The sequence below is a fragment of the Cynocephalus volans genome, chromosome 6, assembly GCF_027409185.1.
Source record: "Cynocephalus volans isolate mCynVol1 chromosome 6, mCynVol1.pri, whole genome shotgun sequence".
Taxonomy (NCBI): domain Eukaryota; kingdom Metazoa; phylum Chordata; class Mammalia; order Dermoptera; family Cynocephalidae; genus Cynocephalus; species Cynocephalus volans.
In genome coordinates, this window is record NC_084465.1 from 112,648,153 (window position 1) to 112,670,567 (window position 22,415).

At 54.9% G+C, this 22,415-nt stretch overlaps 3 protein-coding genes across 4 annotated transcripts; 1 reads left to right on the plus strand and 2 right to left on the minus strand.

The window, feature by feature from the left end:
* Positions 1 to 3,684: 3,684 nt before the first annotated feature.
* TGFB1I1 (transforming growth factor beta 1 induced transcript 1) lies at positions 3,685 to 8,983 on the minus strand. Its single transcript, XM_063099835.1, has 11 exons — positions 8,957 to 8,983; positions 7,577 to 7,689; positions 7,406 to 7,458; positions 7,161 to 7,303; positions 6,908 to 6,995; positions 6,679 to 6,784; positions 6,373 to 6,567; positions 5,300 to 5,473; positions 4,935 to 5,016; positions 4,496 to 4,644; positions 3,685 to 4,330 (listed from the first exon to the last, which is right to left on the minus strand). Exons 1-11 carry the CDS (start codon positions 8,967 to 8,969, stop codon positions 4,064 to 4,066), a joined length of 1,383 nt encoding a protein of 460 aa, XP_062955905.1. The 5' UTR covers positions 8,970 to 8,983; the 3' UTR covers positions 3,685 to 4,063.
* A 1,831-nt stretch (positions 8,984 to 10,814) lies between these two features.
* ARMC5 (armadillo repeat containing 5) lies at positions 10,815 to 18,074 on the minus strand. 2 transcript variants are annotated; one of them, XM_063100324.1, is made up of 7 exons: positions 17,223 to 18,074; positions 15,687 to 15,794; positions 14,800 to 15,586; positions 12,838 to 13,334; positions 12,006 to 12,138; positions 11,771 to 11,901; positions 10,815 to 11,629 (listed from the first exon to the last, which is right to left on the minus strand). In XM_063100324.1, exons 1-7 carry the CDS (start codon positions 17,689 to 17,691, stop codon positions 11,091 to 11,093), a joined length of 2,664 nt encoding a protein of 887 aa, XP_062956394.1. In that variant the 5' UTR covers positions 17,692 to 18,074; the 3' UTR covers positions 10,815 to 11,090. The 2 variants fall into 2 exon arrangements, with proteins under 2 accessions (XP_062956394.1, XP_062956393.1); XM_063100323.1 differs by having other exon boundaries at positions 10,815 to 11,901.
* Positions 18,075 to 18,349: 275 nt separating this feature from the next.
* On the plus strand, positions 18,350 to 21,656 carry LOC134380439 (zinc finger protein 501-like). Its single transcript, XM_063100326.1, is given in 2 exon segments — positions 18,350 to 18,638; positions 18,640 to 21,656. Coding segments are annotated over 2 exon segments (1,371 nt in total). The 5' UTR covers positions 18,350 to 18,383; the 3' UTR covers positions 19,756 to 21,656.
* Positions 21,657 to 22,415: the final 759 nt, after the last annotated feature.

Consider the following 22,415-nt stretch of genomic DNA (forward strand, 5'->3'; position numbering starts at 1 on the left):
CCCTTCCCATTCCCTTGCCCTGCCCAGCCCAGATATTTTCATACCCCCTGTATTAGTCAGTTTTCTGTTGCTTATACCTGAACAGTTACAGAATACCTGAAACTGGGTAATTTATAAAGAAAAGAAATTTATTTATTACAGTTTTGGAGGTTGGGAAGTCCAAGGTCAAGGGAGCTTATCTGGTGAGGGCCTCGTTCCTGGTGGGGACTCTCTGCGGAGTCCTGAGGCAGTATGGGGTATCACATGGCCAGGGGCAAGAGTGTGCTAACATGCTCATTTGCTCTCCTTATGAAGCCACCAGTGCTCCATCATGATAACCGTCTCATCCATTAACTCACTAATCCATTTACCCATGAATGGATTAATCCATTCAGGAGGGCATAGCCCTCATGATCCAATCACCTTCCCAAGGCTCCACCTCTCAACACTCCCACACTGGGGATCCAGCTTCCATGTGAGCTTTGGAGGGGATAAACAGTCAGGCCATAGCACCCCCAAACCTTTGCATAAGCAGTGCCTTCTGCTTAGAGTGCCTACCTGCCTCCCTGCCTCCCAAATGGCCAACTCCTGCTCAGCCTTCAGTACCCAGCCTGTGTCACCTCTTCGAGAACAATTTCTCTGACTTTTCTGGTACAGTTCTGTGTACATTGTATGGGCCTTGTCTGGGTCCAGGTCTGTATCCCCGACAGACTAGAGCTTCCTCAAGAGCAGGGACTGATCTGATTCATCCCTGGAGTATTCATCCCATTGCTTAGCACAGGGCTGGATACAAGAAGGGAGGGGCCTGGTGAATATTTGTACATCTGCCTTTCTAGAAGAATTGACCAGACTTGGATGACAGGGAATGATCAAGAGGAGCTACTGTCTAATTATGGCAGATACAGCCATCCTTGAGATGGGGAACGGAGAAAAATATTTTAGGGGAATATGAAGAGTTTTGTTTTTTGTTTGTTTAGAAGATGAACAGTAAGGAGATCTTAACCCTTGACTTGGTGTTGTAAGCACCACACTCTCCCAAGTTAGCCACGGGCCAGACCCTAAAGAGTTTTAAGGAGAGCCTTAGTTTGAGTTCCTTCAAAATCAGGCCCTGGGATGGGAATTTGGGTGCAAAGACTTTGCTGGTGAGGTGACCCCAGTAAGGGCTGTGGAGGAGTTTGGAAGTGAGACAAAGGACAGAGAAAAGCCAATAAAGGGCTTGCTGTTTAACAGGTTACCACTATGAGCAGTTGGAACCCTATCCCAATGGGGACCCTCTGAGACACTGCAGAGAGCACCCCTCAGAACTGACCCTTAAGAGGCCAGGAATTTGGGGTACTTATTCACCAATTCCCGTCTCTCACTGGTTAAAAGATGCAGGAGCTTGCACACATACTTCAGGCCTGCCGGCTACACGGAGCATGCTTCCTCTTCCAGAACATACTCAGACAAGAAACTCGGGAAGCAGCTGGGGAGTCTGCATGTCTGGAAACTGTCCGCATGTGACTTCCAAGGTGGACCAAGCAGACATGAGCAGGACACTCACAGTGTCTGCTTTAGGGATGATGAGTTTGAAATGCCTGAGAGAATTCCAGGGGAAAGTGTCAGAGGACACACTTGGTTTATAGGTACTTAATGTAAAATCTACATGCCCTCACGGTGACATACGAGGCCCTTCATGATGTGACATGTATTTCCTCTTTGACCTCGTTTCCTATACTCCCCCCATTGCTCACACTAATGTAGCCACACTGGCCTTCTTTCCTTTCTTCCAGTATGCCAACTCTTCCCTACCTCCTGCCTTCGTACTTGCTGTTCACTCACCCTGGAATGTTCTTCTCAGGCTCTTTGCCTGGCTGGCTCTTTTTCAATCTTAAAGTCTCAGCTTAGATGTTACATGTTCACAGAGCCCTTATCTGGCTACCTGGAAAAAGTAACCCCTTCCCCACCTTCTTTAACTTTGTTCTCTTTTTTTTTTTCCTTCTCACCCTCCCTCCTTTCCTTTCTTCTTCCTTCCTTCCTTCATGAATAAACATTTACTGAGCACCTACTAAGCCAGACTAGACTAGGCACCATTCTAGACACTGGAGAGACAATGGTCAGCAAAGCAAACATGTTCCCTGCTCTCAGGAGCTTTTACTCCAGTCTCAGAAACAGACAAAAACAAGCAACAAATAATTCACAATAGCAATATGTGTTTTGAAGGAACTAGGGAGGTGCTGTGAGGTCGAAAGCAGGGCAAGAGTTGACTTTACCTAGGCAGTCAGGGAAGGCCCCATTCCTTCAACACACTTGCCACTTGTGTACTTGTTTGTCATCTGTCTCCCCTACTAGACTTCAGCTCCCCGAGGGCAAGGAGCGTGTCTGCTTGGTTCCCCATTGTCTCCCCAGAGCCTGTCACAGTAAGTGCTCAATGCACATTTGATGAATAAATGAATCAAGACTGGAGATGGCCAATTTGAGCATCCTTAAGAGAGGGAAGTGGCTATATGCTAGGGTATGAGCAGCAGTCCCCGGGGAGAACATGTGGAAGGAGAAGAGTAGGAGACCTGGGAAGACCCAAGAAGAGGAGCCTCAGAAAAGAAAAGATCTGGGGTCTGCCAGAGGCAAAGGACACCTTATCTTTGTCTCTTGCCCACACATGCTCTCCTTGGCTCTAAGCTCTTCCTGATGAGCTGGAAGGGCCTTTGAGGATCGCCCATTTCTAGCACCAAAGGTCCCTGCAGTCTGGACTCAGGGGCCCAGGCCCCATCCCTAGGGAATTGTAGGGTCCAAGGCAAAGGTTCTGGGGTTCAGAAAGGCCCCTGGAATTTGGGGACTCAGGTGGAGCCTGAACTTCTCCACACCCGGACTTAGCTCAAGTGTCACCACCTCTAGGAAGACTTCCCTGACTCCAGGTATGGGTCAGAAGTGTCCTTCCAGGTCCTACGGCCCCCAGTGCTTCCTTCAGTCGCTGCCCTGGCCACACCAAGTGTCATCTTCTGCCTAAGTATCAGTCTCCTTGGCCAGCCTAGGGCTCTCCAGGGCAGTGACTGCCTAGGCCTGACTCATCCCTGTGGACCCAGCACAACCCAGCACAGGGCTGGGCCAGGAAAAGCCTCAGGGAGAGACTGATGAACCAATAGGGAAAGTAAATAATGACTCTGGACATGCTGATGGTCTCCCCTGGAAGCGGATATTCGAGTGCAGGGGTGAGAAAGGGGTAAACCTACAGGTGATCAGCTATGTTGTGGGTCAATACAAGTAAGAGGAAGCTGTGCGTTAGTGCCCAGACCCAAAGTGTGGCATAAATTGGCACTTCTGGAAGGAGCCCCAAAATTTGGGAACCAAACAAAGGCAGGGTGGTAGGGGGAGCAGATTAAGTGCATATTTCAGGGATAAGGATATAGGGAGCTGAAGAAGAGGTAATGAGGACTGGAATGTTTGTTTCGGCCCCAGCTTGAGCTCCTGTCCTGGCTCCGCCACTCTCTGTACAATCCTGCACAGGTCGTTGCCCTTTCCAGACTTGGGCTCATCTGACATTTGAAGTTCAGGAATGGTCACACCTGTGAGGGCTGAGCACAGGTCCCACTCGGGCCACAGGGCAGTGGCCTAGAGACCGCCGGGGACAGAGGGGGGGGGCGTATGGAGGCAAGGCTCTTCTGCGCAGAGACACAGCACCAGTGAGAAGTGGAATGTGTGTTTATGTAGATAGAAAAAAGTGCACAAAACAGTGAGGGAGTGAGGAGCAGGGACGTCCAGGACTGGGCTCCAATTAGTCGGAATTGCAAGGACCCTCCTCCAGTCACGGGACTCCCTCAGGGTGGGAAGAGAGTGAGGGACTCACGCGGGATCTCTCCTCAGGGTACGATCCACTCTTGGGGCGTGTGGGTTTCAGACCGGCTGGGCCTCTTCTGAACTTGACCTTCGAGAACTTAGATAAGTACCTTAGAGTTGGGTCTCTCCAGTGGGCGGGGCCTCAGAGCGGGGTGTTGGGGACAGCCCCAAGTTCAAAGAGCAAGGCCTTGGGGTCTGGAGGACTCGGTCTTTTCCGGAAGGCCGGGGTCTTTGGGGACGCGGCCTGCTGGAGGGCCGAGCCGACGCGCGGTCAGCCAAAGAGCTTAAGGAAGCAGGGCTGGCAGTAGGGTTTGCCCGCGCGCTCCTGGAAAGAGCCCTTGGTGAGCGGGCGCAGGCAGAAGGTGCAGGTGAAGTGGTCCGGGTGGAAGCGGCGGCCCAGGGCCGACACGCAGCGGCCGGTCACTGGGAGGCCACACGTGGCGCACAGAGAGCCGCGCCGCGCGTGGAAATGATTCTCGCACAGCGGGCGGCCCTCGTGCTCGAAAAAGCTGCCTCCCGAGAAGGGCGCGAAGCATTCCTGGGGAGGGAAGGCCGAGAAGGGTCATTCGGCACAGCCCCGAGCAGACACCTCGCGTTGCTGTCCCAGTAACCCACTGCGACTCCCGCGGCCCCGCCCCAGGCCCCTAGTCCCGCCCCAGGATCCTAGCCCCGCCCCCGAGACCCCGCCCCTCCCACAGCGCACCCTGCAGACGAAACAGTCCGGGTGCCAGAGCGCGCTAAGCGCCGAGATGTAGTTATCCAGAATGGGGCCCTGGCAGCCCTGGCAGCGCGGGGCAAACAGCTGCAGGAAGTCCCGGCGGCAGTAGGGGCGACCCTCCCGCTCGTGGAAACCTAGGGGACGGGAACAAATGAGCTGAAAGGGGTGCAGGCGGGACTGGGGACCCATAAGATCTGAGACTGTGGGGCCGGAGGAGGGGCAGCGTGAGCAGGTAGGGAAAGAGGGACGGGCTCTGGGGCGGCGGCAGCGCGGGAGGAGATGGGATGGGAACCCACGGGTGGAAGAGGGTGGGGCCAGAAAAGAGCAGGAGAAAATTCAGGGCCAGGAGGACTCCGGAGGTCGGAGGGGGCGGGGCGAGATGTGGAGGGACCCGCGGCTTTCAAGGCGGGAGTCGCGCTCTCACCCTCATCTCCGAAGGGCTCCCTGCAACTGACGCAGCAGAAATGCTCTGGGTGCCAGTGGGTGCCCAAGGCGGTAACCATCTTCTGCGGTGAATGAAAGGGGACCCTCAGTGTGGCCCTTCATCCCTTCTTCCCTTCCCTCCCGCCCGGAACCTAGGTGACACGGCTGATGTATGAGTCTGAGGGGCAGAAGATCTAATAATGAATTTGGGAGTCAAGGAGGGAGAGTCGAGAACAAGGGGCCATAGACGTTGCCAAGGGATAGGTTTGGGGTTGGGGGTTGGGGTTGGGACCAATCCGGATGAGGCCCGTCGCACAGGCGCTCTGGGCGAGACAGGTGGGATCTGTGGGGCCAGGTGGGGCTCACGTGTCGGATGGGTTGGTTGCAGAAGCCACATCGTGGCGAGAAGCGCTCAAAGTAGCACTCGGGGCAGAAGGGGGCCCCATCCTTCTCAAAGAAGCTGCTGCCTCCGAGGGCCGTGGAACAGCCACCGCAAACGAAGTGCTCAGGATGCCAGGCGCGGCCCAGAGCCGTCACCACCTGCCAGTTGGGGGTGAAGCCTGGGTCAGAGTGGGCCTTGGACTGCCACATGCACAGTGAGCTAGGGTTTACATGGTGCTTTTTGAGTCTTATCTCTGAGAGATCAGGATGAAGAATCTAATGTTCGAGATTATGCAGCCTGCGAATGATGGAGATTCAACCCAAGTCCTCCAGCTTTGCTTCAGGGTTGACTTGTCCATGAGTCACAGTGAGGCACGGTGCTTAGGGCCTGCAATACTCTTAGGGACCCATGAAAATGTTTTAATTTATTTTAAAATCAAGAAGAAAAAATGAACTAGAAGAAAATTATTTAATATATAAAATCAATATATTTATCTTTATACTACCACAGGCATAAAAGACTATTTTTAATTTTTTTAATAGGGGAAGAGACCCATGAAGACAAACATGCCTAAGGCCCACAAAAGTCATAATGCCACCTATTTGAGATTGGCAATTCTGTGATGGGAGTCAGGCACTTCACCTAACAGGAGACCCTAGGTCAACCACTGGTCACAGCTGTGTCAATCACATCTGCTCAGTCAATAAGCCAAGAACCAGAGCTCCCAGTCCAGACTCTGATGGAGGAGAATTTTTGTGAATGGCTGTGGGTGGAGCCAATGAGTCTCTTGTGAAGATTAAGTGAGATGGGGGTTGTGCAGGAGCTTACACAGTGCCTGGCACACGGTATGAGCACAATAAATGGTAACTAGATTGGAATTCTCACCCTACCACTTACTTGCTGTATGACTCAGAGCTTCAGTTTCCTCATCCTAAAATATTAATAACAATAACACCCACTTCACAGTTATTTATTAAAAGGAAACAGCACAAAGCCTGGCTCTCGGTAAAGATGGGTCTATGGGTCTCTGCCTCCCCTCTCACAGGGCTCCACTTACTTGCCCAGCAATAGGTTTATTGCAGGAGCCACAGAGGCCCTTGGCCTGGGTGGGAACACCACGGCGACTGAGGTCAGACTGCAGTAGCCCCAGCATGGTGTCCAGGCTACCCTCGCTAGTCGGCCCTGGTGGGGATGGGGAGCTCTCACTCATGGAGCTCGCCACCGGTGGCTGGGTTGGCCCAGTAGCTGGAAGCTGCAGTGGGGAGGACATGAAAGTTGAGTAAGCAAGGCAGCAGACGTGGAAGGATCTAGAATGGGTTGGGGAGCCACAAATTGATACCAACCCACATCCTGCCTGACTCACATGGTTCTGGACGCGAAAGTCAGAGAGTGATGCCATCAGTCTATCCAGCTCCAGAGTGGCCGAGGTGGCCGAAGGCTTTGGGAGGATAGGGGAAGGGCTGGGAGGGCTGTGAAGAACACAGCTTGTGTCATCTCAGAGCCTCCCAGAGTAACACTCCCTCTAGTAATTCACACATCGAGGACCCATTGCACCACCTCTCTCCCAGCCCTGCCAACTACGTCAAACTCACGGGCTGGGTCTTTTCTTGTCTTCAGATTGATCCTCCTTCTGTTCTCCTGAAGCCACCTTGCTAGATGGGAACTGAGACATTATTTCATCTGGAGAGAGGAGAGAAGGGCACCAGACATGGGCACTTGCTCAACCCACCCTCCCAATTAATTTGTGTCCCTTTGACTTCTACACTGGGAAGTCTATGCCCCTTAATCTGTTCCCTTCACTGCCCTGCCCCCCTCCATAAAGTCCTGTCTCAGTAACCCTGATACCTGTGATGTTGAACTGGGTGGCATTAAGTTCCTGAAGCAACCGGTCTAGCTCACAGAGCCCAGTGCCCAAGACACCACTTGAAGAGGAGAATGGAGGAGCGCCAGGGGCTGCAGGCTTTGGGGACCGAGGCTTGCATACCGTACTGGGAAACAGGGTGGAAGCCTGGGTTCAGGGGCAGGGAATCCAAGCCTCTTCACCCGAGACTCAGTTGGCTTCCTCATCCCCCAATTCCCAGGCCCCTCACCTGTACAGATGGTCTTTGTCCCCAGAGGCTCCTGAAGACTCTCCAGACCCTGTCTATAGAGAGAAGAGACACATGTGTGGAATGACAGGCCTGTACTTGGCTCCACTCAGTCTCAGATTCCCCTAGCCCAGGCCAAGCCTGGCCCTAGTAGATGCCCCAGTCTGATCTCACCTGTGGCTGGTGACCATAGGGTGGGGGAGGTGTGGCTGGCTCTGGGGGATGGTCTTTTAGAGCCCCTGACCTTGGCATGTGTGTGGTGGTCTCCAGGTCAGAGAGCAGGGCATCTGCAGGGAGAGGCCATCAGGGTGAGAGACTGAGGGGTCAAGATAGGGCAAAGACAGGACCTTAAGAGGTCACAGTAGAAGGGTTCCAAGTGGGCAGTATCTGAGAAGGACAGAAGCCAGTAGTAAGAGAGAGGTCAAGAATCAGAAGGAAACACAGGGCCAGACCAAGGCAGAGAAGTGGAAGGGGTAGAATGGAATATTTACGACCAGGACCTGCTGATTGGCTCATCCTGGGAGTCGAGCACAAACCCAGACGCCTGAGTCTTTTATTCTCCCGGTCTTCCCTGATGCAGTCAAGATCGGCTCCTTACTCAAGTCAAATTTGGCTCCATTTCAAATTGCTCAGTTGGCCTTACGCCTGGCATCCAGCTTTCTGATTGGATGCTCTCTCTGCCACACTCACTAATTCCTCCCCCTACCTACACAGGCCCCGCCCAGCCTGGCCCTTTTCCAGTACCCCCTGAGTCCCACCCTCCGCTCCTCATTGGCGAGTTTGCCCGGACCTGCTTTCCGATTGGCTTCTTCTCCCCCGTACCCGTGCCAGTTACCCCTACTGAGGAGCACCCTCTACTGCAGAGTGCCGGAACCCCTTCTCTCCCGTGCGGGGCACAGCCGTCCTGTTCTCAGCAAATAGTGAGGACAAGATACCTGGGTCCTCCTTCCTACCCCAAGACTCCCATCCCCAGATCCGGGCCCTTTGAACCCTTTTTCTTCCAGAACAGAGAAGTCCCTGCCCCTTCGCTCTTCATCTCTGAGCACCACGGTGGAACCCGTAACCCCTTTCTGGTATCATGGCTCTCCTCTCTATTATGCTCTTTCTTGCTCCCAAGGACTTGACCCGCACCACACTTAGGAGCCTAACTCTTCCCTTCCAAAACTCTCCGCAGGTCCGTTTTCTTCTTCAAAACTTGGTGTCACACTCTCCTCTCCCGTCTACTTCCCCAGTCCCCAGACCCAAGGCCCCTTTAACCCCTCCCTTCCCAGAGCCCTCGCGCCCAGGCGCCCAAGGGCGCTGCACCTCCCCGGCCATCCGCTGCAGCAGGGGATGAAGGAGCGGAGCGAAGGGAGAAGGGAGGGAGAGGCCGGCCCGGGAAAGACAGGAAGGGAGAGGCAGGAAGGGGGACGTGGAGTCGGAAAGGAGGCGCGGGCAGAGACGAGAAGAGGGAGCGAGAAGACAGGGATGGAAGATGCGGGGAGTGCGAGGGTGGAGAAGGGGATCCAGGCAGCAGTGAGGGGCTGGGGACCGGGGGATCCGGGCCCCACTCACCCAGGTCCTCCATGGCGGGGCGCGGGCGGGTGGCGCGGGGCGAGCAGGGCGGGGGCCGTGTCCGGTGGGGGCGGGGGGCGGGGGGACGTCCGGGAGCTGGAAGCCCGGCCGTGACCATGTAAGGAAGCCGGGACCCGCTGGGATGGGGATGGGGGGGCTATGAGCGGGGGAACCCGGGATGGGGGCGTGGAAGGGAGGGAACACCAAGGCCCACCCAAGCCCAGCCCGGCAGCCTGCCGCGGAGGTGACCACACCCCAGCCTTGGCTTCAGCTGCAGGGAGCCCCAGGCGGACACAGCCAGAGTCAGAGAAGTGGTTCTTCCAGACCAAGCCCCAGAACCCCTGCCTGGTGAGAATCATAGACACAGACTGAGGCCCCCAAGCAGATACCCTCCAAAGCCAGCACCTGAGTCCTAGATAGCCCCCTCACCCCCACCCAGGCATTCCTGAAAGACTTGTCCCAGACTAATTTGGTGGTTGGGGGCCATAGTAATGTTCTAAGGATAGGTCAGATCCCAGGTTCAGAGACCTTCCATCGGAGACCACGACAGACAACGAAATAAAGAGATCTCACAAGGCATACATACTAAACACAATGAAATCTCTCAGAGATGAGACAGATACAGTGAACCCACCTCAGACCTTCCCTCCGAGACTTGGAAATATACAGACACAGGTAAACTGAACCCCAGGCCCAAGCCCCATGCAGACTCAGGGAAAACACTCCCAGGCAGCCAAAAACCCCAGCAAGCCTGCAAGACAAAGTCCTTCCCGAATATTGAGCTGACCCAGGCCTGTTCCAAAATAGCCCTTTCCCAAGATTCTGATGAACACAGAGAAGAAAGCAAGACACAGACTCCAGCCACAGCGTAACAAGAGGCCTCCCTGGACTGAAACCATGAGAAATCAAGGTTAGTAATGAGACACTGTAGAGGTGGGTGTGGGCGCACTGTGCTGCGGCCACTGTGCTGGACAGAACTGAGCACTGGACTGTGGGTCTCAACCCAGGAGCAAATCAGAACAACCTGAGGAGCTTTTTAAAAATACTGATGCCCAGGGAACCTACCAGTCCAGTGCAGTCAAAAGGGCCCAGGCATCAGTATTCTTTAAAAGCTCTCTGCATGGTTCTAATGCACAGCCTGAGAACCAAAGACCTGGATGAACACCTACAGATGCACAGCCAGCAAGTGCCAACCTTAGCTGCCCGGTAGCAGACCCTGGCAGGCCTCATCCAGCACTCTACTCAGTCAGGCTGCCACCCAAATGGTCAAGAATCTGGAAGCCTGCCTTGGGGGGTGGTCACAGCAATGTGAGCCCTTCTCTCACTGAATGCCAGTACGGGGCTTTGGTTCTCTCTGGCCATGACTAAGACAGGGCTTCAGAGACTCCAGAAACACAGCTGTCTTCCCCTCAGGCAGACAGCAGTAGGTCCCAAGAGATGAAAACAGACCCAAAGACTGAGGGTCCAAGATGAGTGAAGGACAGTCAGAAAACAGTAGTGCCAAGGCCTTAGACACACACCCCCACATTCACAGCATTTCCTCAGCACAACCCTCTCAGCCTTGGCCAGGTCTATGTGTCCAGCTGAGGGGCTGTGTCGAGCAATGAGGCCCTGTAAGCAGGAAGCAGACTTCCCCTAGGGCCCAAAACCACATCCTAGGGAGAAGCCTGGAAATTCCACCCTATCCCAGGGCTCCAGGAACCACTGGACAATTACTTGTTAAATTCCTTCATGCCAAGGGTGGCTGACACAAAGACCCGTGACCTGTGACCCAGAGACCTGGACAAGACCGTGCTTGGTGAGTGAAGGGGCCGGGGTATTACCACAGGAAAGTAAGCAGAGACACATACAATAGAGGTATACAGCTCCCAAGTTTTTAATGTCAACTATAGAGGGCTGGGCCAGGCCAGGCACCTGGGGCCCCGGACTGTTCTCCTCTTGGACCCCACACCCAGACCCTGGTCTTGGCTTCTTATTCCTGGGTCTTCAGACCATCATCCTGGGGACCAGTTCCATCTTCTCATCTGTCCTCGATGATGACTCCTTCTGCTCAGTCTCCTCCCGTGCCACTCTGAGGGAGGTCTCCTTCACAGCCAACTTGTTCTTAGGTCCCCTCCAAGGGGACATCAACAGTCTAGGCTGGGACCCTTGTCCCTGACTTAATTCCCATCACCACAGCCAGCAGAGCCTCTGTCAGGGGCCCTGTCTCCTCCCCCGCTGCCTCCACAAGCCCCACCAGGGCCAGGGCCCGCTTCCGTGGGCACTGCCCGGGCCCTAGTGTCCATTGGGCACAGTGGGCGGCCAGCCGGGGCCGGCCCAAGCGGAACACCTCAGCCACTGACTCTGGGCCACCCTGGGGTCCCAGGTGGATGTGGCTCACGGCCTCTTCCAGCTCCTCCTCCAGCTCAGGCAGCAGGAAACGGCCAGCAGCCTCCAATGCCTCCTCAGCCTCTGAGCCCAGCAGAGGCTCACCTGGTGGGGGCACGGGCCCCAGGACAGCACCACAGCCCCGGCAGCCATGCAAATGATGCAGGATGGGCCAGGCTGCACTGGATGACAGTCCTCGCAGTGGCACCAGGTCCATCTGGGCTTCAGCAAAGCTGCCAGATAGCAGGGCCCGGAAAAAAGGGGAGGCAGTAGCCGAGGCTGCTCGCAGGGCAGGGAGCTGTAGGCCTGAGTCCAGTAGGAAGTGCAGGTCAGGAGCAGGGATGGGGGCTGGGTCCAGCAGACGTGCATAGAGGCAAGGGGAAGGTGAGTCTAGATCCCAAGGGATTGCAGGTGGGAGAGCTGGGCTCACAGTGGGAGACATCAGACCTTGGAGGCAGGAAAGGGAGTCTGCGGCAAAGAAGAGGAAGAGCGGGTGTGGAGCTGGTTGGGTTAGTGCCATGAGAAGGAGACGGAGGCCGCCCTGGTCCAGAAGTAGCCGGCGCCACAGAGAGGGCTTCCTGAGGGGGAAGGGGAAGTCTTTCAGGAGGTGGGGAAAAAAATGGGACTGGGAAATATCAACCTTGCTCCTCTGACCCCTGTAAGGCTCCCATATCCCGCTCACCGGCAGATGAAGGGAAGGGTCAGTGCACAGGCCACACGGTCTTCAGGGCTCCCAGAGAGCAGCAAGTGAGTGAGGGCACCTACTCCAAAGGGCGATTCGGCCTGTACGGTCAGGTTCTGCAGCAGCATCTCACCTGCAAGGAAGGGCAGAGCCGGTCAGGTTGGGAGCTGGTGTCCCAGATTGGGGTGGAGGGGGATGGGCAAGACAGGACTCTGGGCCCTTGAAAGTAAGGAGGGTGAACCCTCATGGCAAGAAATCAGGACATGGAAGAGGGATGACTGCAGGCCCTGGAGGGAGGGGGTCAGTATGCTAGGAAGTAGAACTTGAGAGCAAGAACAGAAAGTGGGATGGTCAGGGTGCAAGTCTGTGCCCTCAAGGACTGAAACAGTCTGCAGTCAGGGCGCAGAAGACAGGACGGTCCCTGACAGTGTTGGAAGTGGTGGTGGGGCCTGAGAGGACATGGTGCCTGAGCCTGGGGGTTCACAAATCATTGTGCCTTGTGGGGAAGTGGTCAGGACAATGCAAAACCAAAAAGAGACTGACTAAAGAAATGTAGACAGGCAAGATTCTAGGTTGTTGGAGCCACACCTAGGGTCAGGGTATCTGAGCCCCAAGTCTTGGACAAAGGATAGAAAAGAACTTTGCATGCTGGGACTCTGGAACAGAAGAGAATGTCCCGAGCCACCCCCAAACCTGGTCACTGAGGTTGTTTGGGTGGTGGGCTGGGGAGGACAGTGAGAGGGCAAGTGGCAGTAAAGCGAGGTCCTGGGTCCACAGAAGGCATAGGAAGAGGAAGGGGCCTCGCATGTGGGCAGCATGGCCAGTGACATACCCAGTTCTCGGTGCTGGCTGCGGCGAGTGGGCCGGGCACGCGGCGTGGGCCAGTCATCTGGCGCGATGCCCAGCACCAGCCAGGCGCGCAGCAGTGCCGCGCCATAGCTGCGCACGAAGGCCTCGAGGCAGGCAGGGTTGCAGGTGAGGCGCGCCAGGATGCGCAGTGCACGCGGGCTCGGCGGGCCGGGTGCACCTGTCACATAGGCCAGTAGGCCGCACAGCGCGGGGCCAGTCACCAGCGCCCCACTCGGGTCGGAGGCCTGGGAGAAGCGTGACAGCAGCAGCAGCGCTGGCCCCTCACGGCCCCAAGGCTCCTCAGTGGCCGCGGCAGGGCAGCGGCCGGGTGTGCACAGTGTGCTGGGCGCCCGAAGTGTGGTCCAGCCTGGGGTGGGGCTGGCCGGCTCCGTCGACTCCAGTGGTGGACAATGCTCAGGAGACCTGTCTGGAGAGATATCTCCGGGTCCCGCGGCATAGCCCTCGGAGATTAGCCACGACCTGCAGAATTGCACAGAGACCAAGGAGAAGGAGCAGAGTCAAGAGTGGTCTTGCAAGAGGAGGTAAAGCCAGGCAAGAGGAGGTAAAGCCAGGCAAGAAGAGGAGGGTAGACAAGGAGCTAGGAGAGGAAAGAGAAGGTGGGGAGGGGCCTCATTCAGCTATTCCTGATGCCTGTATGTGCCAAGTCCTGTTTCAGGAACAAAGTTCCTGTCCTCCCGAGTTTATGTTCCAGTGAGGGAAGCAGACAACAGTATTATAAGTAAACCATACGGCATGTTAGTGTGGAGTTCGTGCCGTTTAAAATGCTAACAGAGAAAAAAAGGGAATAGAAAGAGTCAGGGAAGAAGAGAGTTGAAATTTTAAAAGGGTGGTGATGGGAGCCCCCACTGGGAAGGTAAGATCTGAACAAAGACTTGGAGGTGAGAGATGAAAACATTACAGGAGGAGGCATGTTCTGGGCAGAAGGAAGAGCAACCAGAGGCCCTAAGATGGAGCTACCTGTCACATTCAAAAACTAGCTAGAGGCCAGGGTGTAAGAGCGCAAGCACCACGGACAGTGGTAGGAGATGGAGCCAGAGAGTCCACAAGAAGGCTGACATGAACAGAGCGCCACTCAGTGCCAGGTAAGGGGCAAAGTGCCCTCATTTAATCTTCACAACGATTGGATAATGGACATAAAGAATAAGTATGATCTGTAACAATGAAGATGCTAATAAAAAAACAAAAATCTTCACAACAACCCTATGGGGTATGTATGCTATTATCCTCCATTTTATACACAACAATCAGAGGCTCGGAGAAGGTAATTAGCTCTCCCATGATGTTGCAGCATTTTTTTTTTTTTTTTTTTTTTAAAGATGACTGGTAAGGGGATCTTAACCCGCAACTTGGTGTTGTCAGCACCATGCTCTCCAAAGTGAGTGAACCGGCCATCCCTATATGGGATCTGAACCCGTGGCCGTGGTGTTATCAGCACCACACTGTCCCAAGAGAGCCACGGGCCGGCCCATGGTGTTTCAGCTTCTAAGTAATGGTAACAGAATAAAAAGTTAGGGACTGGCCGGTTAGCTCAGTTGGTTGGAGAACAGCCTTATAACCCCAAGGTCATGGGTTTAGATCCCAGTATCAGTCAGCCACAAAAAACAAAGAAAAAGAAAAAAATTTGGACTCCAGAGAATACCAGCTCACCCAGTGTACATACTATCTCCCCAAAACTTGTCTGGGGTCCTAAGTTCAGAGGTGCTGGGGTGGAGCCAAGGTCAAAAGGCAGATTCAGAGGAGAGGAGATGTGTTTAATGGAAACTGGAAAGTGGTCGTGTCAAGGAAGAACAAGGAATCAGGAGTCAGAGTCAATAAACATCTTTCTGAGACAGAATGAGGTGGGAGTAGTGAGGAGGGCCAGAGCAGACACAAAGCCCCACCCACAGCATGGCTCACCCTCCCAAGCCCTGAGGTCAGGACTCACCTGAGGCTTCGGAAGCTTCCAGCCTCTGCCGGCTCAGGGGTCCGCTCCTCAGGGAAGTCCCAGGAAGCAGCTTCTCTTCCCTCCTCTTCCTCATCGCCAGCCTCACCACACAACTGTCCAGCCAGGAGAGGTACAAGTCCCAGGGCCTGTAGCCGGCCCAGGGCCCCAGTATCATAGAGGAAGCCCACGAGGGCAGCCACAACGCGAGGGTGCCAGGCACTGGCACGAGGGTCCCGCAGCAGGCCCATCAGCAGCTCCAAACCTCCAGCATCCCGCAGCCGGGCACGATTGATGGCCTCCCGGCACAGCAGGCACACAGCCCGCACCAGGGGCTGCTGGGAGGCTGGGCCAGCCCCATTGGGGCCCCGGCGCCGCCGGAGCTCACCTAGCAGCACCTCGACACCACCAGCATTGCCCAGTGCAGGCCGCACCAGACCCTGGGCACACAGATTGGCAAGGATCAGGATGGTTGCCTCACGTACCGCCCGTTTAGGGTGAGAAGCCAGGCTGACAAGTGGGCCTAGTCCCCCGCCCAGACTCAGCTGCTCAGCACAGGCCCGGGAGCAGCCTCGGCTGAGTTCCAGGAGGGCACGGACTAGGGCCGAGGTCAGTGCGGGGTCTGGGGCAGCAGCCAGGAGCTCAGCCAGAGGGCGCACTGCTCCCTGCTGTGCCAAGGCCAGGCGATGCTGGGGTGAGTCCGCCAGGTTGCGGAGGGCACGCACCACACTCTGCAGACACTGTGAGTCCTGGCACGCTGTCAGGCTCTCAACAAGCAGGGGAACAGCGCCTGGAGAGGGAAGGGGAGGACAAAGGGTGAGCAAGGACAGACAGCCAAGCCCTTCTTCCACCCCAAGCCCTAGCTAACCCCACCCTCACAGCCTTCTCACCAGCAGAGTGGATGTCCCCACAGCTCTCAGGTTCCATGGCTAAGTTCCCCAGGGCACGGGCTGTTCGGTTCTGGATGCTGTCTGTCTTCACACACTGAAGAATGGTCACTGCAAGGAGAGTTTGGCCTTTTGAGGGTTCTGCCCCTTACTGTCTCATCAATCACCTGAAGAATGTGGCCTAAAAGCATCAGGGAAGGCCTTCAGCAAAGGCTAATGCTTGGACTAGGTTGGAGGCTAAATAGGTAGGTATTTGCTAGAAGGATGGTGGATGGGGGTGTTACAGGGCATTTCAGGTTTGGAAGCAGCCTTCGCAGAGGCCCAGAGGTAAGACCCAGTGTCTGTGCTGTGACCTAATGAAGGGCCTTGAATGCCAGGGCAAGAGTTCGGGACTTAAGTGTGAAGGCACTGGGAACCACACAAGGGTTTTAAGAAGGGAAGTGAAATGACCCAATCTGGTATCCATGAAGAGAATGGATAACAACGGAAAGGAACAGGGCAGGAGGAGTGACAAAGAGGCTGTCACAACAGTCCAGGCAAGAAAGTACAATGGCTTGAACCAAGTCAGCTACCAGCACTGCCCAGCATGGGGATACTAGTCTCTGGGTGAGTGGTGGAGGCAGGGATAGAAACAAGTGAATGGATTCAGGAGATATTTAAAATGCAAAACAGTGTCTGAATGATAGGGATTATATACTAATAACAAAACCCATCACTTTTAGAGGACTCTTGTCAAAAACGTTACGGTCCGGATGCATTTTATGCAAATTTTAAATATATTAATGCTTCGCTTTCTCCAAAAAATTAAGATTTCGTTAAAACTGGCAAAATGTCATAGAGGGCAGGCAATGATGTGTAAACTGTGTTTGCATTACTGCCACTAGGAGGCGCCAATTTAGCTGTTAAACAGAAAAGCTTGTTATCTTTTGTTGGGATTTATTCTTACTGTGCTGGTTTTTAATAACTCGAAGTACCCAGCCCATGCTTACAGTATCTGCGTTCTATATTTGTATTTCGTTTTCTCCCCACTCTAATTTTGTGAGGTAGCTATTATTATCCCATTTTACAACAGGAAGTCCTAGTCTCGGAGGGGTTAGGTGTGTTGGCCAGGTCTGACTGACCATAGAACCCATTTTCAGCACGACTCCACCTTCTAGCCTCCAGCTCATAAGGGGGGCTTCGGACCCTTGCACAGAGTAGGCACTGAGTGTCTGCTATGAACATCATAAATGGAGGATAAGAATCACGTGAAAAAGTCACCAAATAATCCCTTGGCCTCCACCAGCCCAGACGCAAGGGAGGTGCTGACAGCCAATACCCAGATAACGGTTGTAATTATCCGGTCTGGAAGGGCTCGGGTATAATCTATAGAGAGAGCAGTGACATCACGGGGCGTGATGGCTTGAGAGATGGGGGCACTGCACTGTCACAAAGTACGTTATTCCAGCTTATGACACAAAAAAATCGACTTTGCCCAGGCCGTGACAGCGACGGAGACGCGCGTGGAATCCTTCTAGGAAATGGGGGCGGAGCACTTACCTAAAGGAAGAATGCCTCCGAGTCTGCGCACTTCAGCCCGGCACGCCCCTTCCGTACAGCAGTTAGCCAAGATGCTGAGCGCCAAGTCCAGGGTCTTACGCAGGCGCACTGGCGGCGAAGGCGTCGACGACAAAGTAGAGGGGGCGGGGCCCGGCGAGGGGGCGGGGCCGGCAGAAACAGCTGACGTGACAGGCGAGGGGGCGGGGCCGGCCTGGGACGGGGCGGGGCCCGCTGCAGCCGCTTGTCGTAGCAGCGCGAGAAGGGGACGGAGCCCGCCGCGTGCCCGGAAGCGCTCGATTCCCCCCGATGCCTTGATGTGGCGCGTGCGGAGGGCTAAGAGCGCACGGCCCAGGGGTGTCTCGTTGGTAGCTGGGTCCTTTCCCCCCGCGAGACTCGCCCCGGCCGCCGCCGTGAGCTGCGCGAGGCAGAACGAGAGCGAGTCCGTGAGGGTTGGCTTCCCAGCCGCCATCTTGGCTCGGGCCTAAGGCTCCGCCCCACCGCTCGCCGCTTATCTGAGGGAGCTGCCCTGTAGGAGAGGGGCGTAGCCAGGCCGCTCCTCGCTGACGCTATTTAAATAGCGCCGCCGCAGTTATCCTGCGAGTCGGAAGCTGTAGTTCTCGGACCCGGAACTCTGGTTCGTGCACGGTCGCAGAAGGCACGTCGGGAGTGGTTATCTAATCATTGTGCGAGCCCAAGAGCGAGTGCGGAGCGTGCCAGGATATGTAGTCCGCGCGCGGCCTGACTCGCCCAGCTCAGGACCTCTTCCAGGGGCCTCTGGGGAACTCAGGCGTCCGATCATGGAGTGTTCCTTCCGTGCTGCTCCGGCTGACTTGGCTACTCCGTCCCCAGCGTGTCCTTGGCAGCGACCGCCTTTCCTCCTTTCGGGTTCTCTTCGCTGCCCCCCAGCGGTGGCGGCTGACGGGCTCCAAGAACCTCCAGCCAGGCCGATAGTGTCAATTTCTGACAGCGGCCGCCCATGGGGTGCTTAGGGTTAAACCTACCGAGAACGTTCGGGCTAGTGCTTGAGCGGCTAGAGCAGCAGGTGCTTGTGGACCTTTCCGTCTCCGGCGCTGGATTCCTAGGCTCCTAGTGTTCCCAGCTGTGGCTGTGCTTGTAAGCTGAGTAGTTGGCATCTAGGAGACGGGGCACTCTTCACCCGCGATGGAGTCGGCGGCTCCAGAAGTGGCGAAGGAGAACCCGTACGGGGTGGAGTGGCAGAGGAACGGGACATCAGGGTCCCTGGGAGTCCCCAGGTCGCCCCTGGATTGCGAGGTGGTTCCACCTCAGCGGCCCTTCCTGGTGTGGCCCGGGCAGCCGGCCGCCCAGGAAATGATGCTGGGCCTGCAATACCTATGTAGGTCAGGCTCTGGCCCTGGAAGGAAAGAAACCCCTGCCAAGACTAACTGTCTTGCAGTCCCCAAAAACCTTCGAGTGCCGGAAGTGTGGACTGACCTCAGCCTGCCTCCCTGACCTCATTCACCACCAAAGCAGCCACGCGGGTGACAAGTCTTACAGCTGTCCGGAGTGTGGCAAAAGCTTCCGACGTGGCTCAGATCTGGTTAAGCACCACCGGGTACACACTGGTGAAAAACCGTACCCTTGTCCCGAGTGTGGCCGTTTCTTCAGCCTCATCCAACACCGTCGCTCCCATTCAGGCCTCCGGCCCCACAAGTGCCTGGAGTGCGGGGAGGCCTTTGGCCGCAGCTTGGACCTGGTTAAACACCAACGGGTTCACACGGGTGAGAAGCCCTACACATATGCTGAGTGTGGTAAGACTTTCAGCCTTAGCTCCAACCTGATCCAACGTCAGCGCACGCACACCGGTGAAAAGCCCTGCCGCTGTGGGGACTGCGGCAAGAGCTTCAGCCTTAGCTCCAACCTGTTGCAGCACCAGCGCTCACACACGGGTGAGAAGCCCTACCACTGTGCCTGGTGCAGTGACAGCTTTGGGCGCAGCTCGTATCTGCTCAAGCACCAGCGTTCACACACTGGTGAGAAGCCCTACAATTGCTATGAGTGTGGCAAGAACTCCACCAACAGCTCGGACTGCCTACGGCACCAGCGCACCCACAATGAAGAGCAGCCCTTCAAGTGTCCTGAATGCGGCCGTGGCTTTAGTGAGCGCACTCAGTTCACTGAGCACCAGCGCATCCACTTGGGTGAACAACCCTATGCCTGTTCAGAATGTGGCAAAAGCTTTTACCACAGCTCAAAGCTCCTTAAACACCAACGATCACACACGGGTGAGAAGCCCTACAAGTGCCCTGACTGCAGCAAGAGTTTTGTGGACAGTTCGAATCTGCTGCGGCACCAGCATGTTCACGTGGGCCAGAAACCTTATGCTTGCAGTGAGTGTGGTAAGAGCTTCAGCCAGAGCTCCCACCTGCTCGTTCACCAGGTGCCCCACAGCGGTGAGAAGCCATTTGTCTGCCTGCAGTGTGGCAAGGCCTTTGCCCACAGCTCCAACCTGGGCCAGCACCAGCGGACACACCAGGGCGGCAGCCTCTGCAAATATCCCAGGCTTCATTTTTAGCCTAAACTTCAGTTCCGACTTTGGTCCAGTTTTCAGAGAGCCTGAAGGGACCACGTCTCAAAACTGACCCCCTTTCTGCTCCTCTAGGGCTATTGATTTGAGGGCTGATGATGGGATTTGGGAGGGCCTCCACATCCTTTCCCAGATCTTCTGGGCTGAGTCAGGGAACCCAAGGCTGGAAGAATTAGAACACTAGAGCTGTGAGCACTACCTCCAAGCAGTTGTCCCAGATAATAGGGCTTCGGCCTGTTCTCTTAGGCTACAGAGACAGTACCGACTGCCAGCTGGAGGGAGAGTTTTTGGATGGCAGGAGCTGTCCCACACTGGCCCAGCTGCTTGCAGACGTAGGACACCTCCAGCAGCTACTGACCTGATCTCTTCACAGACCTAGAGAGTGATGTGGTTAATCACACCGAGAGCAACAACTTGCCTAGAAAGATTCCAAAGGGAGGTGGGGGGAAGAGCAACAACTACCTCTTCCCAGAGGAATAGGACCAAAGCCAGGCAAGCCCCTGTGGGGACTGCAGTGGTAAGGAGAGGGGGACATTCCTGACCTCCAGAGGGGACCATAAGGAAGGCTGTGTTGTGGCAGAGGGATCAGAGAATTTGAGCTTGGGACCATTATGTAAGCTCTGGGGTGTAGGACCCCTTTGAAAGACCTCTCACCACATGAGAATTATCTTTACAGGTGAGGCTAGGGTGGTGGAGCCCCCGAACAGACCTGTCTGTAGAGTTCCGGGGATGCTTTGTGGCATTTCTAAGCAGGGGCAGAAGGCTCAGGATTTGTCATCTGCTCCTTCCCCTTCCTCAGCCCCTTCCCTCATATGTTCCCCGGGCTCTTTCTGTGCCCCCCTGTCAATAGAGGAAAAAGTCATGAAGACTAACTGGTGCCTGGACATTGGGGACCAAACATGGCCTTTTTGCCTGGCCATTGTGGAGGGCTGCCCACACACATGTATGTCTACTGGGAAAACTTTGTGTGTATGGGAGTTAGCGGAGGCTTCTCAAAGTGTTACATAATCTGTGCTCAGAGCAGGGTCCAAGCTGTCAGGCCTTTTCCTTTCCTCCCCGTAGCTTCCTGTGTTCTTGGGAGAGGCACAGACCATAGTCCTTCTTTGGTTGGAAGAGGGAGTTGTCAGTTCAAGGTCCTAATGCCCACTCTTGTGGGACAGTCCTTCCACCATTAGCCCCAGGCACCTGGTCTCCTGCCCCTAAATGTTACTTGCTGCATTTAGGACTGTACCCACAGAGAGTAGGAGCAAATGGGAAGGAATATGTAATAACCCCACCCTCACCTTCTAGCACAGTGTCCAGGCTTGTCTCTTCCTAGCTGTATGACCTTGGCTACACAAGGAGAAGGATGACCTCTTCTCATCCTCAGTTTGTTCGTCTGTAAAACAGGGATGATGATGGTTCCCACAAGAGGTTGTGGTGAAGATTCCATGAGAACATCTACATGAGCACCTGAATCAAGAGAGTGACTCTAAAGCTCAGTTCCCCTTTCTTTCTCCCTCAAGTCTGGTGCACTGTCACTGTTGGTGTCGGTCAACAAGCGTAATGCCAGCTCACACACTAGCTCCTCCCCAAGGTTACAGAAGTGAATGAGACAGCCCCAGTCCTGGGGTAGCTTGCTGTCCTGTGAAGGAGATGGACTCAGGACCAGCAACAACACAGTGTGAATTATGCTGGCAGTGAGAAGGGACTTTGCCTGGAGCAAATCTGGGAGGCTTCATCAAGGTGACATCTAACGAATATCACTTGTCTCCTCAAGCTGGGAGCCACAGATGCCCCGGGCAGGGGTCAGTGATGAAGGAAAGGATTCCTGACATGTTCCACGTCAACGACACTTCAGAGAGTACAAGTCAGTGTTTGAGTTGGAGGCCTGAGCCCAGCACATACATAGCACATTCAATAAATAGTTGTTATGATCAAGTCCTGTTTATACTGCTTACTAGTGGCCTTTGGGCCTCAGTTTCCTCAGAGTGGCATTGAGTGACTGTCGAGTGTTGTAAACATACTTTGCAAAATCTGGAACTGCATACGGATGTTAGGAATGTTGTGGAAATGAGCGTTGGAGAAGGGTTGTTTGCAAAATCCCTTTCAGAGAACTGGAAGCTAATTTCTCACATTAGGGCAGGTATACCTGGGCCCCTTCACCTCTGAAATTGCAGAAAACAGATCCTGAACAGAACAGGGAGGCAGGCCAGACCTCAGAAGCAGGAGGGATGGGCTTAATCCAACAGATGTTTGTCCAGCATTCACTGTGCCCTGAGCTGGGAGTAGAAGCAGCCTCACTGTCCAAGCATGTGACCAGTGCTTAGGCCAGAGACGGCAAACTCATTTGTTTTGGCCCTCACTGTGTATGTGTGTGTATTTAAACAATTGAGCCAGCATTTAAATGAGGAGATTTTATATCACAATCTAGATTTCTAGTTTTTTGTTTGTTCGTCTTGTTTTTTAAGTCAGAAGATTCAGCAGCATTGAGTCTTTAGCAGTGGCTTTAGCATGGCAGTCTCCACCCTTCCCTGTCCCTGACCTTGTATGTTTCATTTGTGTTATTTGCCTGAGCCATACAGAAAGGCATTTGGGGTTACAATGCCCATACTACACTGTTATGAGTGAGGACACCTCCATGCACTGAAGCCAAAATGTTCCTTTTC

Coding starts and splice junctions, on each gene's coding strand:
- TGFB1I1 (XM_063099835.1), bottom strand. Junction 6,568..6,678: donor ACTTTCGCGTCCAGAACCAT/GTGAGTCAGGCA, acceptor TCCCCACTGCAG/CTTCCAGCTACTGGGCCAAC. Junction 4,331..4,495: donor CGGACTGTTTCGTCTGCAGG/GTGCGCTGTGGG, acceptor TTCCCTCCCCAG/GAATGCTTCGCGCCCTTCTC.
- ARMC5 (XM_063100323.1), bottom strand. CDS start 17,691: ATGGCGGCTGGGAAGCCAACCCTCACGGACTCGCTCTCGTTCTGCCTC. Junction 15,795..17,222: donor CGGAGGCATTCTTCCTTTAG/GTAAGTGCTCCG, acceptor CTCTCCTTGCAG/TGACCATTCTTCAGTGTGTG. Junction 15,587..15,686: donor TGGGGACATCCACTCTGCTG/GTGAGAAGGCTG, acceptor TTCCCTCTCCAG/GCGCTGTTCCCCTGCTTGTT.